At 34.2% G+C, this 15,624-nt stretch overlaps 1 protein-coding gene across 2 annotated transcripts; it reads right to left on the reverse strand.

Moving 5' to 3' along the window:
• Nucleotides 1–1,868: 1,868 nt before the first annotated feature.
• On the reverse strand, nt 1,869–14,467 carry LOC120412338 (NADH-cytochrome b5 reductase 2). Of its 2 annotated transcripts, XM_039572741.2 has the most exons (6): nt 14,412–14,467; nt 14,285–14,353; nt 13,421–13,526; nt 3,037–3,616; nt 2,730–2,827; nt 1,869–2,668 (listed from the first exon to the last, which is right to left on the reverse strand). In XM_039572741.2, the coding sequence occupies exons 3-6, from the start codon at nt 13,439–13,441 to the stop codon at nt 2,396–2,398; spliced, it is 972 nt and encodes a 323-aa protein (XP_039428675.1). In that variant the 5' UTR covers nt 13,442–13,526; nt 14,285–14,353; nt 14,412–14,467; the 3' UTR covers nt 1,869–2,395. The 2 variants fall into 2 exon arrangements, with proteins under 2 accessions (XP_039428675.1, XP_039428674.1); XM_039572740.2 differs by lacking the exons at nt 13,421–13,526; nt 14,285–14,353; nt 14,412–14,467 and adding an exon at nt 8,414–8,570.
• Nucleotides 14,468–15,624: the final 1,157 nt, after the last annotated feature.

Below are 15,624 nucleotides of genomic sequence, written 5' to 3' on the forward strand. Positions count from 1 at the left end.
TTTCTGGATTACAAAATTCCGGGACGGCTGATTCGACCACGAATGTCAGGAGATTTGAGACGAGAAGTAAGCAGCGACTGATGCAAAACACCCATGGGACCAAGGAGTCGTACAAACAATTGCGAAGTTAGCAAACCCACCTTTTTCGGGATAAGAATTATAAATAGGTCGAATCCTGGAACGGCTTCATGTCGGAAGTACCGGAACGGAGAATCCTGACGAACTAGCGTGATGTAATCTAAAGGTGGAAGCAGCACTTCGACGAGCACCTGAACGGCCAGAGGCAGAGTACTAGGACGACGGCAGTACCAGTACCCACGAAGAACAACAAAGCATTGGACAAGGATGGTATCGTTGCGACCGATCTACAAGAACGGTGACAAGTTGGACTGTGAGAACTATCGTGCCATCACTATTCTCAAAGTATTATCTCAGATCATCTTCTGTCGTCTGTCGGAGCGTGCAAAGGATTTCGTAGGGACGTTCCAACCAAATCTTTTTGCTTAGCCAAATCCTCCAAAAACGTCGCGAGTACCAGATCCCGACGCACCACCTGTTCATCGATTTTAAAGCCGCGTACGACTCGGTCGATCGCGATGAGCTATGGAAGATCATGTACGAGAACGGCTATCCCGGGAAGCTGATCAGACTGGTGAAATCAACAATGGACGGGGCACGGTGCAGCGTGAAGATTTGGGGTGCGATGTCCGACCTGTTCGAATCGCGCAAGGGACTGCGTCAGGGCGACGGTATCTCCGGCCTCTGTTTCAACATTGGGTTTGAAGGTGTTATGAGACGGGTGGGCTTCAACATGCGGGGCACGAATATCAACCGATCCAGCCAGTTCATCTGCTATGCCGACTACACGAAAAATGTCGGCAGAATGTCGAGGAGGTGGCTAGGAGATACACCGAATTGAAGCAGGAAGCGGGGAAGGTTGGATTGAAGGTGAATGTTAGGGCTCGCATAAGACCAAGCTTGAAGATCTACGGCGACGAGTTTGAGGTTGTGGAGGAGTTTGTGTACCTCGGATCGTTGGTGACGTCGGATAACAACTGCAGCAGAGAAATTCGGAGACGCATCATCACCGGTAGTCGTGCCTACTATGGACTCCACATGAGCCTAAGGTTTGATCACCTTTCCCGGCGTACAAAGTGCACCATGTACGGAACGCTGATAAGACCGGACGTTCTCTACGGGCATTGGACGTGGACGATGCTCGAGGATGACCTGCAAGCGCATGAAGTTTTAGGACGGAGAGTTCTTAGAACGATCATTGTCGGCGTACGTGAGAACAATGTATGGCGGATGAACCACGAGCTGGCGCAACGCTACGGCAAGTCAAGTATTCGGAAGGTCGCCAAGGCTGGTCGAATTCAATGGGCCAAACGCGTCACAAGAATGCTGGATGCGCGCCAGCCAAACCAGACAATCAATTCGGTGAAGTTAGGGTTTTATTCAGAGCTGATTGGAACGCGGCGGAGGGGGGCGCAACGTGCAAAGTGATTGAACCAAGTAGAGGAAGATCTGGAAAGTGTGGCAGTTCCACAGCGGAATTGGAGAGTTGCAGCCCAGAACCGAGTTAGATGGCAACGCATCTGGAGAAATCTGAACTCAGCAATCCGGCTGGACTGTCGAGCAATACCGATCGGCTGGGCATTATTTACATGCGAAGACACGAGGAAAGTATTCTGGGAAAGGCGCGAAGGAATATCCCAAGATTGATCACATACTAGAAGATTACGTAAAGCAACTGCCACCCTGAGATGAACCCATGACTTTCCACTTATGAGGCGAAACCCGTAACCTACAGGAGGTTGGCAAGTAAACAAGTAGTTTCGGATAACAACGCACCATTCCAAGCCACGTAGAATACACTACATTTATTAGGGGAATTTTGTATTCCTTCTCGAGAACCTCGTTCCCATCTAAATATTACTACATAACAGTAATTTCATTGTCTTGGACAGCGACATCAAGCGCCTTACTAATAGTATTAGTTATAAATATCTTGGCCCTAGTAGATTTGGATTACAACTTCCTAAAAAACGTTTAGCGTTTCAACAGTTCCTAACTCTTCAAGATTATTGTGGTGCGCTTCCCGCACTTCCCGATTGAGTCCCTATGACGATGTTAGAAGTACTTGTGTGATGAGAGGGGTGCGGAGTTCCCCCACCGTAGATTACGACACTTTAAGGCCAGGCGACGGCGACAAACACACCTCCAAACGATGATCGCGCGCAAAGTAAAAAACGACAACAACAGTCAAGCCAGTCAGCTAAAACGCATGCACGTGTGAGGTTACGGGCAGTTTAAAATGCAGTTGTGTGTGTGGTGAACGCGTCGGGGTGTCTTTTCTTCGATGTCTTGGTTGGCTGGGAAGGGGGTGATGTTCTTAATAGGCGAAGGTACGATCCATTTGGTAGCCCAGCTTCTCGAGCGCCGGAATGCACGCGTAGTTGACCATCGGCGGTGGGCCGCACATCAGGACCAGCGTTGACGGAGAGGGGGCAAACAGATGCTCCTTGATCATCTCGTCCGTGATGAAGCCCCTGCCCTGGGTCCAGTCGGGGTTGGGACGGTCCAGCGTGTACCACAGCTTGAACTGTTCGGGGTAGCGCGCGGCCAGGTCGTCCAGCTCGGGCTTGAGGAGAATGTCGTCTTCGGTCTGAAATTGAGAATCGTTGATTAAAGAATTGACACGACTGGGTTCGCCAGGTCAAACTCACTTGATTGGCAAAGATCAGCGACAGTTGAGTTTTGTCGGAGTCAGCCTTCTTCAGAACTTCGCGAACCAGCTGCAACATCGGCGTAATTCCAGTTCCACCTGTGAATAAACGCATTAGGTTTATTAAAACGCGTTGGTGTTGGTGACATCAATTTGATTGAGTGAGGCAGACCATTTTAATGCATGCAACAAAAACAGCTGCGCCAACGCTTTGAACCTTGAATCGACCGGGCGCGCGAAATCACCTCACATCCACAACCGCCAACAGAATAAATATAAACGCCGAGATAACAGCAAACAACACTCACCGGCAATCAAGCTGACCTTATCAGCTTCGTAGATCTGAGCCGGGTCCTTCCGCAGTTTCTTAATCGAAAACTTGCCCCCACCCAGGTACTGCAACCGCCCCGACGGTCCACGGAACGCAATCCTGTCCCCGATGGCCAAGCTCTCCAAGTGCTGCGACATCTTGCCACCCTCCGGGAACTTCGGATGCACTCCCTTCTTGTAAACCTTCACCACCAGATCCACAAAGCCCTTGTCATCGTCGCAGGACACCGGCGTGTACGCCCGAATCACCAGCTCCTCGTTGATCGTCGCCGACAGGTGGATGTGCTGACCAACGGGCAGCCCCAGCACGTGCTCTCCCGAGTGCAACCCGAACCGGAACCGCCGCGTATCGTGCGACAGCTCCTCCTTCTCAATCAGCGGAAGCATGTACTTTTCCTGCGGGTCCATCAGCGTACGCAGCTGGGACGAGGCCGCCTTCTTGGCATCGCCGCCGCTGGATTTGCCACCGCCGGACTTGGATTTGTCCTTCTTCAGCAGGTAGTTGGCGAGGAGGGCACCGGCTACGACCACCAGTACGCCAACCGCCACGGGGACGACCTGGAATTGGAATAGACGAAGCGAGAGACGGACAGATTAGATAAGGGTTAGGTGCAGTAACGATGATTTGGAAAACAAGGCGTCGTGAGTTGCTTGTTTGAGACGATAATGGAGTTGATTAGCTGCTTTGACGATGAGTGTTGCGAAAAACACATTTTTTTTCAAATTGAGACCTAATTTTGAACAACAAATGATTTTAGAAGACTCTTAACTTTCTTTTGTTAAAAATGTCTTTTCACTAAACAGGTTCCTCGTACCAAAACGCAATAAAAAAAAAACAAAATGTAAAGCATTTGAGAATGATCCGTCCAAATAGCTTCCGTGTTTACCAAAAAATATCTAGGAATATTCAAAAATAAAGGTATTGAAATTTTGAAACAAATTAAATCATTCAGAATGTTTTCCACAATTAAGATATGGAAATGTGATCAGTGCATTTTACATTCTCTGAAAGATGATAATTTTTTTTATAAATTTTATGCGTCAAAAAATCATTTTCTGAGTTTTTAAATAATTATTTTAAACAAGACCAGTTCTTAAAATTACAAAGTTTGTGATCGTTTATCGAAATTTTTTAAATAAAAATTATATTTCATGTAAATATGTGTTATTTTGCAATTTGCAAACGTATAGTTTTTAATATTTTTGTTTAACTTCATCATCATTTTAAATCAAAGAATGATTAAAACATATTTGCTGTTACCGTAAACTGGGGTCAATCGGGACACATGGGGCGAATTGGGACAGCAGTTTTAACCATGTTGGAGCACAATATTTTGATTTTTCTAGTTGGTTTCGGTTAGAACAGACTCAGACCAACCAAATGTGTACATCCATTTCCAAATTTAAAAGCTATAAGTGCTCTAAAAACTGCTGTCCCTATTCAGACTGTAGTCCCGATTCACCCCATATTACGGTATTATTTATTAAAAGGATTTAGAAAAATGTCAAGGAATTCATAAAAGAAAATGTTTTTGCCAAGTCCCTTTTTGATTTTGTAATTTTTGATATTGATTTTTTTAATCAATGTTAATTTATCGGTATGGTATGCAGTATTTAACTGTTTTTTTTCAATAAAAATTCAGTTTGATATGATTTTATTTTTTTCCCACTTATTTTGAGCAAAATGTTTGAAGAGACAATTTTTTAAACAATTATGCAATAACTCAAAATTTCTTGGATTATTTTTTTTGCAATTTCAATATTTTCTTTATGTTTTCAAAACGTAAAAAAGTTTTTCAATTTTGGATTTTATTCGATATTTAAGTTTTCCGCAAACTGAAAATCAAGCTTTATCTATGGTAGGTATTTACCCATACTCACAAAAAAAAATTCAAGGGCAACATTTGAAAAAAAAATATTTTAAATTACTCATGAATTAAGCTAAACAATTACAAATATTTACCCGAAAAAACCATTGCCAAACTCAAGTTTAAATATTCAATTATGTGACAAAATGAAATAGAATCATAATTCTAAGCTGGCCATTAGGCTCTATTTTTTATTTTTATATTAGTTTTTCATTAACTTTACCACTTGTTTTATGAACAAAAATTAATAGCGATCATTTGATTCATAAAAAAAGACTCCAATATTCATAAAAATTTTGCATGTCTCAAACAGCTTTTCCATACTCAAATATATAGAAATAGTGAAAAGAACCTTAAATTTAAAGTAAGTTACTAAAGCAGAAATTAGTGAATTCAATTTGAAAATTTTACAAAATATTACAAAATTATTCAAGAGTTAAAAAATAATTTTCAAACAAGTATGCTCAGAATTCCCGACTTTTCCCGACTTTTTGACAAAAAATCATAAATTCCCGACTTTTTCCCGATTTTTGGCGGATTTTGGCGAATTCCCGACTTTTTCCAGACTTTCCCGATTTCCCGACTTGAGTGGCCATCCTGGTCTGAGACTCTTACAGCTCGAGCTCGATCATTGTTTGCATCAGGACACTGTGACGAGGAGTTCGTCATTTGTAAGATATTTTTACGTTCTTTTACAAAACCTATTTAAAAAAATGGAAAACACAAAAAATATTCTTGTGAGTTTTCGTATTCTTCCAAACAAAGACGTTTTTTTTATAAAGCCTTTAATTTTTTTTTTAATAGCAATGTGTTTTCAATATATAACTTTAGGATTTTTATTTAAACAGGTTTTGTGAATACAGGCCAGACCTAGGGCAAGGACTCTATTATACAATGCCCTTGAAAAACTTCACTTCGGATAATTGAATCAGGATTTTTTTCCGTTGTTACATTTCAACCATTCAAATTTGACTAAATGAAGACGCAGAACTTTGATGTTGAAAGTAAAAAAAAACAACAAAAACATATTTTTAGTTCCTGATTTGATTTGGTATCCGAAGTCCCATACAAACCAGGCCTAGAGATAATTTTTGTGAACGGAACACTGGGAAGGAAGGACGCGTGGACATGCCGTACCAAATGCTCCAATGCAACGATGTGATGTATAAAAAGGGAATAGGGATCTGAAGCCCTTTATTAATCTTTTTGTAAAGTGGTAGAATCACGCTTAAAAACCATTTATGATCACTTTTTTTTATGAAAGAAAAATTTTAATTGACAAGACAACATTTCACTATAGATCTACTATGGTCCCCTTGGAATGAGCTGTCAAGATAAACATTTTCTGTCAAGAATAGCCGCGAAGTAATTTTTCAAAAAATTAATTAAAATCTTAAATCTTAAAATCTTGTGGTCGTACAAAGGATCATTGTACTCAGAAAAAATAAGCTTTACCATTGTGAGAAATAATATCAGCTATTTAAGCCTAACATTAGGACCTAAATTGTGTTTTGTCACGCTTGCCTCGGCGGAATTTAGAGCGATTTTTTTTACAGGTGCAAAAAAAAAAGAAGTTGGAACAATGTTTTCGATTGCAAAAATTACAGATTTGATCAAACCGAGTTCAGCAAAGTTCAAGGATCATCTAGAAATTCTTACAAATCACTGGAAAAAAGAATCGTCACGATTGGTCGAGTTTTCCCGAGATCCAGCGAGTTGAAATAAGCGTTCCAAGTTTTTTGAGTGGGAATGTTAAAAAATCATCTTTGTGGTAATTTTGGGTTCTTGAAAAAATAATTAAATATGTTTTGAACTGCTTTTAATTGTTCGTCTGCACATTACTGAAATATAATGGAAATTTGAAATGTTAGTGAAAAAATCAAAAAAACTGTTGGAATTCGTGATGGCCTTTACGACGTATTGCAAACTAACCAGAGATTTGACGTTTTCTCCTTTCATCAGTTTTTAATTTTTCGATCTTGTTTCCATTCGACATACAATTAACATAATTAAATTTATTAAAAAAAAGTTAACTTTTTAATACATCTAACCTGAGAATTATAAATAGCGTAATTTCAAAGTCAATCCTCCGTTAAGACAAGTCTTGACATGATCCACTAGTGTGAAAAAACCGCTAAGGTTTCCGGTGCGAAAATAAAACGAAAGAAATGATCGAAAATTAATAATGTAAACAATGCATTATTGATCATCGCCGAAAAAAATCGGCTGTTTCTCCAATGAGAACAAAAATAGCAAATTAATGGTGAAAAGGGTTCACAGTTATCATCGAAACCACTAACATTCGAAATAAATTGACTTGTTTTTTTTACTTGTGCTTGTGTTTAAAGCATCTTTGACAGAAGTTTATTAAATATACAATTGTCAACATCCACTATACTGCAAGCTAGATTGAGTACACAAATTACATTTACATTTTGTTAACTGAATGTACTTAAACACAAAAATTTGAAACTAATAACTGTATTGAACAAAATCTAAGTGACTTGAAATGACCGTTTAGCTAAATGTCAGCGTACACACTCAAAACGTATCACTCAAAGCTCAATTAAAGCCAATTTGAGAGCAAAAACTAACCGTAAAACGAATCGAAAACTTTCCACCTCAAAAAAGAAATAAAACCAACACGCCTAATTACTTCGCGCGACAAGCGGATTAGTGGATTTTTGGCCCAGAAAGCGAAAAAACAAAACTTTTCCCCGTGATCAACTGATTTTTTTCCGCCCAGCTGTCAGTCACCCGTGCCAAGCGAACCGTACTCTGCTAATTTGCTCGGTGCTGTGATATTGATTAAAACAGTAATAAATATTAACGCACCGGTGCGGTGTGATGATTTTTGGGCCGGGTAAATGCGATTGCGAGAAATGAGCAGCGCAAACTTTGGGTTTAAAATAATAATTGTTTAAAAATGAGGTTGCGCTGTACGTGTCACTGACAAATTGAAGTTGACACTTTGTGTCAAGAAATGCAAAGTGTGGCCCTTTTGGGGCACATTTTTGCATAAAAAGTTGTCGAAAATTCATTATTATTTTATAGAACAAATTAAGCGTGTAGATAGCTGTCAAGCGTTTACACGTTTAATTATTTCTACAAAAGTTTAAATAATTGATGCCATAAAGCGTACAAAAAATCAAGGTTGATCATAAAATTGAACAAACAAACAATTTAGAGACAAAACACAGCTAAATTATACACCTTGGAAACCAGAGGGTCAGCAAGTTATTTTTTGTTTATAGGTGGCTCACACACGTCTCTAACAACAAAAGAGAACGCCTGCTCTGTGAATGTTTCACGTCATCACACTTCTTTCTACACAACACTTGGGACGCAGTAGGCGATAAAAGGAACGCTGCGCCGCGACAATCACGGGCTAAACATTGCGTAACGAAAGTGGTCTTCCCAAGTTGCAAAAATCTTAGCAGAATAACACTTCTAAATTTGTACAGGAGAAAAAAAACTAAACACTTACATCAAAATCGGACATTCTCGTGCGAAGAAATGACTCAACTCTCTCACACCAAAGAATCAAACAGCAGACATCAAGCGGTGTCAAAATACAGCGGAATAACCCGGAACACACGCGAAAAACTGGTCCACGTGAGGGGAACGTTGGCGATAGACTGAAATTCACGGTCGACCACTCGAGTGAAATATTAGGGGGGAACTTTGTTGAACAATCAAACCACAGCGAGAGAGAGAGAGAAGGAGAGAGTACCGGCAAGTTATGAGAGAGCAGCATTTGAAATCGTAAATTCAATTTATTAATTGAAATCGTTGGTTACGTGTTCAGTTGACCAATTGACTTTGACATTTTGTTCGAAATTTTGAAAATTACTGAAATTTCGATTCATAATTGTTTTAAAGAAATCAATTAGGAAATTTTGAAATAAATTCATAGAACCAAGTTAAAAAAACAGTTACAATCAGCTGAAGCCAGGCAGAACGCTGACGGAGCGAGAGGAAACTGAGCGGAACTAACGAGAGGGGGGAAGATCGTGAGAGCGAGATTGTGCTAGTAGGAAGTTTTAGAGAAAAAAAGGGTGAGCATCAATATTGAGAGCAAATCAACAATCGTGAGAGAGCGCTTCAGATTCAAGGTCAGCATAATGTGCCGGTAGAGTGTGTAGTGGTGTGAAGTTGGGATGTTCGTAAAATTATTTTTTTTTTTAATTATCAAGTTATTTATTTTCTACTATTCACCTAAGTTGTTTTTTTGCAGATTAAAAGCATTCAAAATTTGTTTTGTTTTTTTTTGTTTGACCGAGGCAGTTTAAATATTTTTTCAAGCTAGAAATTCATATCAATTTAATGGACTTAAAATAGGTTAGCTTTGTTTTAAATGTTGGGCACACTTTGTGATTAATTCTATTAATTTATTTTTTCTTCAATTAGTTTAGAAACTACTCAATTTAAAATTTCGAAAATAAACATCAAAACTTTTCAAAATTTAAAATTCCCAAATTAAAAAATCCAGAAATTTTATTATAAATATTATAATACAAATCAATAGAATTTTTATTTATTACCTTTGGCATTTTCAAGCAAGTTTACATCTATTTGAAAAGTTCCACCGCGCGCCTAGAACAAGGTAAAGGATTTGGAAGATGGGAAGTGATGATGCTCCGCTTTTTAAAGGAGATAAAGGAAAGTCTCCACGGTACCCCCAAGTAAATTTTGCTTAAAGTTGGACGGGTTTTGGGTAGGTACAAGGTCTAGGATACGCTCTAAGCAAGCGTTACGACCAATGGCATAATGTGTTTAAGACTTGTAGATTTATTCTCAAGGCAAGTAATCGGACAGTTCCCATTTGGTAATTTTAGTTTTGATTATTATTCTCAAGGCAAACATATGATGTTGCTGGCCCTATATAGAGTCAGATTTTATTCTCTAGGTAAACATCGGATGTTTCTGTCAAGACAGTTACCGTTCAAATGTAAACTTATAATTTACCACTACTGCAAAAATTAAACTCTAAAAAAATTCTAAAAACAAAAAAAATATTTAAAAAAATAAAATTCAGAAAATTAAGCAAAAATAAAAATTTGAATAAACAAATAAAAATAACCAAGAATTTCAAAAAAAAAAAAAAAAAAAGAATGAATAATAATTTGAAAATTTGAATTAAAGAATGCAAACAGACCGAGCCACGTAGCCCAGTGGTAACGCTTCCGCCTCGTAAGCGGTAGATCGTGGTTCAAATCCCGGCTCGGACCAACACAACTGGTGATCTTTTCCCTTCTGGATTCGATTGCTTAGTAAAGGGAAGGTAGTGTATCGTCACAAACTGGACACCTTAGGAAGACAACCTATGGAATGTTAACATTAACCTTAACATGTTAACATTAAGTTGATTAATAAACTGTCACTGAATCCGCTTTGTAAATGCCGGCCCGATACTCTTCACGGGTGTTCCCCTCAGGAACAGGGAAAGATTTACTTACTTTACTAAACATTTCAAAATAATTATTAATCGCAAAATTTAAAAAAAAATCTAAAATTTTAAAGTTATACAGTTCGCACTCGAATACCCGGAGTTCTCGCCAATATCTTACTCTGTTTTTTTTTTATTCTTTAATTTAAAGACGAGAATTCCAGAGTTTTTAAATCTTAAAATTATCAAAATATGAAAAAAATATGCCAGTTTAAAAAAAAAATTATTTTATTTTTTTCAAATTTAAATTTTTCTATACTATTCAACTACCTAGGATTTTTTTTAAGAATTTAAGAATTTAAGCATTTAAGAATTTAAGAATTTAAGAATTTAAGAATTTAAGAATTTAAGAATTTAAGCATTTAAGAATTTAAGAATTTAAGAATTTAAGCATTTAAGAATTTAAGAATTTAAGAATTTAAGAATTTAAGAATTTAAGAATTTAAAAATTTAAAAATTTAAGAATTTAAGAATTTAAGAATTTAAGAATTTAAGAATTTAAGAATTTAAGAATTTAAGAATTTAAGAATTTAAGAATTTAAGAATTTAAGAATTTAAGAATTTAAGAATTTAAGAATTTAAGAATTTAAGAATTTAAGAATTTAAGAATTTAAGAATTTAAGAATTTAAGAATTTAAGAATTTAAGAATTTAAGAATTTAAGAATTTAAGAATTTAAGAATTTAAGAATTTAAGAATTTAAGAATTTAAGAATCTAAGAATTTAAGAATTTAAGAATTTAAGAATTTAAGAATTTAAGAATTTAAGAATTTAAGAATTTAAGAATTTAAGAATTTAAGAATTTAAGAATTTAAGAATTTAAGAATTTAAGAATTTAAGAATTTAAGAATTTAAGAACTTAAGAATTTAAGAACTTAAGAATTTAAGAATTTAAGAATTTAAGAATTTAAGAATTTAAGAATTTAAGAATTTAAGAATTTAAGAATTTAAGAATTTAAGAATTTAAGAATTTAAGAATTTAAGAATTTAAGAATTTAAGAATTTAAGAATTTAAGAATTTAAGAATTTAAGAATTTGAGAATTTAAGAATTTAAGAATTTAAGAATTTAGGAATTTAAGAATTTAGGAATTTAAGAATTTAGGAATTTAAGAATTTAAGCATTTAAGAATTTAAGAATTTAAGGAATTAAGAATTTAAGAATTTAATAATTTAAGAATTTAAGAATTTAAGAATTTAAGAATTTAAGAATTTAAGAATTTAAGAATTTAAGAATTTAAGAATTTAAGAATTTAAGAATTTAAGAATTTAAGAATTTAAGAATTTAAGAATTTAAGAATTTAAGAATTTAAGAATTTAAGAATTTAAGAATTTAAGAATTTAAGAATTTAAGAATTTAAGAATTTAAGAATTTAAGAATTTAAGAATTTAAGAATTTAAGAATTTAAGAATTTAAGAATTTAAGAATTTAAGAATTTAAGAATTTAAGAATTTAAGAATTTAAGAATTTAAGAATTTAAGAATTTAAGAATTTAAGAATTTAAGAATTTAAGAATTTAAGAATTTAAGAATTTAAGAATTTAAGAATTTAAGAATTTAAGAATTTAAGAATTTAAGAATTTAAGAATTTAAGAATTTAAGAATTTAAGAATTTAAGAATTTAAGAATTTAAGAATTTAAGAATTTAAGAATTTACGAATTTAAGAATTTAAGAATTTAAGAATTTAAGAATTTAAGAATTTAAGAATTTAAGAATTTAAGAATTTAAGAATTTAAGAATTTAAGAATTTAAGAATTTAAGAATTTAAGAATTTAAGAATTTAAGAATTTTTAGAATTTTAGAATTTTAGAATTTAAGCATTTAAGCATTTAAGAATTTAAGAATTTAAGAATTTAAGAATTTAAGAATTTAAGAATTTAAGAATTTAAGAATTTAAGAATTTAAGAATTTAAGAATTTAAGAATTTAAGAATTTAAGAATTTAAGAATTTAAGAATTTAAGAATTTAAGAATTTAAGAATTTAAGAATTTAAGAATTTAGGTATTTAAGAATTTAAGAATTTAAGAATTTAAGAATTTAAGAATTTAAGAATTTAAGAATTTAAGAATTTAAGAATTTAAGAATTTAAGAATTTAAGAATTTAAGAATTTAAGAATTTAAGAATTTAAGAATTTAAGAATTTAAGAATTTAAGAATTTGAGAATTTGAGAATTTAAGAATTTGAGAATTTAAGAATTTAAGAATTTAAGAATTTAAGAATTTAAGAATTTAAGAATTTAAGAATTTAAGAATTTAAGCATTTAAGCATTTAAGAATTTAAGAATTTAAGAATTTAAGAATTTAAGAATTTAAGAATTTAAGAATTAAGAATTAAGAATTTAAGAATTTAAGAATTTAAGGATTTAAGAATTTGAAGGATTCAAGAATTTGAAGGATTTAAGAATTTAAAGGATTTAAGAATTTGAAGAATTTGAAGGTTTTGAAGAATTTAAGAATTAAAGAATTTGAAGAATTTTAAATTTTAGAATTTAGGAATTTAAAATGTTATTTAAGTTTAGAAAAGTTTTGAGAATTTGAAGAATTTAAGAATTTTAAAATTTCAGAAATTTAGAAATTAAGAAATTTGGAATCTTGGAAATTTAGAATTTCAGAAATTTAAAAATTTAGAATTTTGGAAATTTAGAATTTTGGAAATGTAGAATTTAAGACTTTAAGATTCTAAGAAATAAGGGTTTTAAAATACAATAATATTTTTGTTATTATTTTTTGAATCTTAAATTTTTATCTGTCAAATTCTTTAATTATTTTTTTGAACATTATGCATGATTGAATTAGATTTTTTAAATTTCACAATTTAAATTGATTTAAATCTTTTTATTTTTTCGCCCCCAAGAATGTCTAGCGAGTTTCATACTAAACCAGAAGCTGTAATTTATTGAACGTCAATATTCTGCTTTGCCAACATTAGGTGCACGATGAAATTAAATGCTGTTCCCCTATTTAATCAACTTAGCAAGTGATTTATATGTATTTTCACTGTCGCACACCACCATAACCGATGATCAAATAAATAATCAATTACTCACCTGATTCACCGTGACAGCCATATCAATCCCACACCGTGGCTGCGCACGCTAGCAATAAATGCAAATTTCGGAGAGAGCTTTTGCTGATACCGAACTAAAGCCACAGCTGAAAAAGAAAAATGTTGAAGACACATTACATGAGAGCCTTTGGTAGAAAGGAAATTATAAAGAAAAGTGCAAACGAGACGCCGCACAACACGTGGACCAATAAAACGAGAAACTTGGTGTAATCAGGAAAAAGCAATAACGCGAACTTTCCGGTTTTCCTCCTCTGGACGTGGCTTTCGATTTTTACTCTTTTGGGGGAAGGTAGAAAGTGAAGGATCGGGAGGATTCGAGGCAGGACAGGGATTCGCTTATGAAACACGCAATAATAAGGATTGAGGGTTGCATAAGTGTCTCATTTGCATATGTTTTTCATTATTTTGACAAAAAAAATTTCCATCGTTTTAGGGAAAATTACAGAAAATGCTTTACAATTTAATAATTTAGAAAATTCAGTTTTGTAATGTTTGAGTGCCACATAAGACAGCAAAAATACCTGTTCTTGTGGTAAGAGAGAAGGTGTTGGTTCGCACACCCGTGTTTGTGTCCGTGTGACCAACCAAACTGGACAACGGCACGCGACTGGCAAAAAGCATCATCGTTCCAAATTATGTAATCTTTGCCGACGACGCAGAGATAAATTTAAACCCGATTTACGAGAGAGCACTGAAGCATAAATCGGTTCCATATTACGAATCCGGTAGTATTCCATAAAAAGCATTTTGCGAAGCTATTTTTAAAGGATTTTTGCGTCATGCTCGGATGCGAAATTATAAACAGAAAATTGCTTAGCTAAAGGCAAAGATAGAAATTACTCACCGCTTAAATTAGATTGTTATGCTGAATGAAGATAATTCCTAGCAGCCGAGCCACCCACACTACTGTAACCTGTAATTATTATTTAATTAGCTTGTTATAAATCACAGTTTAATCCAAAAAGCCTTACTTTTCCGCAGCACTTTTTCCAAACTCGAAAATCCCTCCCGCCCACAACAAGCAACAAAAACCGACTGAATGAAATTGACACGACTTTGTTTACTACCAACACAACAAAGCGCATGTTTGTAAAGAGATGTGAGCAGTTTTGCTTGCCTTTGTCAGCCCAGGGAGTGAGAAAATTTGTGCTGGAAGTTGGTGGAAAAGAGCGCGCGCGCGTGCCTGAACTTGAAAATCGCACGTGGCTGCACGCTTGTGGGGAAATGATCAGTTACGAGGGAAAAAGAGATTTTGAAATAAGGCCGTAGTTTAGAAAATGTTTTTGCAAGTTAGAACAACTAAATATTAATGCAAAAATTGTAGGAAAATTCATTTTTTCATACACCAATTAGTTCATTTGCAATTATAAGTTTTCAAACAAAAATCATGATTCGACGAAAAAAAAATTTGATTTTAAAATAAACTTGAACATGCTTTAGAATGTTTCTAAACGCAGAAGAATTAACTTCAAATTGATTTCAGCTGATTGCACTCAAATTTCCATTTGAAATTTGACTTTTTTTTTTGAAAAAAAAAGTTTTTCTCTGTCATCCATTCTGAGGAGGTTGCGGGTATAAACATAATTCACCGAAGATATTAATTTCATTTAAAAAAAACTTTTTGTCTATTGTTAACTGTTTGACATAGTTTTCAAAAAGGCAAATTTTTTTTTTCAATTGAATGATTCTCGCTGAAGTGTGACCACCATTTACACATACATTGTACCGTTTTTCAACTGCAAAAGAAAGAGATTATTGAATTATGTTATATTATAATATTAAACACAAACGATACAACCTGAGCTATTAAATATCATTTGATGGTAAAGAAAGATTTTTTCTAACAAAAAAATATCAGTTTTTAGACTTGATAGAAAACATATTTTAAAAGTAGGCTTACCGTCAACTGGGGCGAAATGGGACACATGGGGCGAATTGGGACACCAAATTTCACGGAAATATCACGGAGCGTGAAAAATGCTAAAATAATCTATTATATCTTACGTTAAACAACCGGAAAGGTTTTTGTACACTTAATTAAAATTAAGCACTTAAGCTAAGTGACTTTTCAAGCTGAAAATTTCCAGTTTACACAGAGACCATCCAACCAAATAATCAGGTATTGTTGAAATTTCACGGGACTAAGATATTTTACAGACTTAAAGAATATATAATATATACATT

The sequence above is a fragment of the Culex pipiens genome, chromosome 2 (assembly GCF_016801865.2).
Source record: "Culex pipiens pallens isolate TS chromosome 2, TS_CPP_V2, whole genome shotgun sequence".
Taxonomy (NCBI): domain Eukaryota; kingdom Metazoa; phylum Arthropoda; class Insecta; order Diptera; family Culicidae; genus Culex; species Culex pipiens.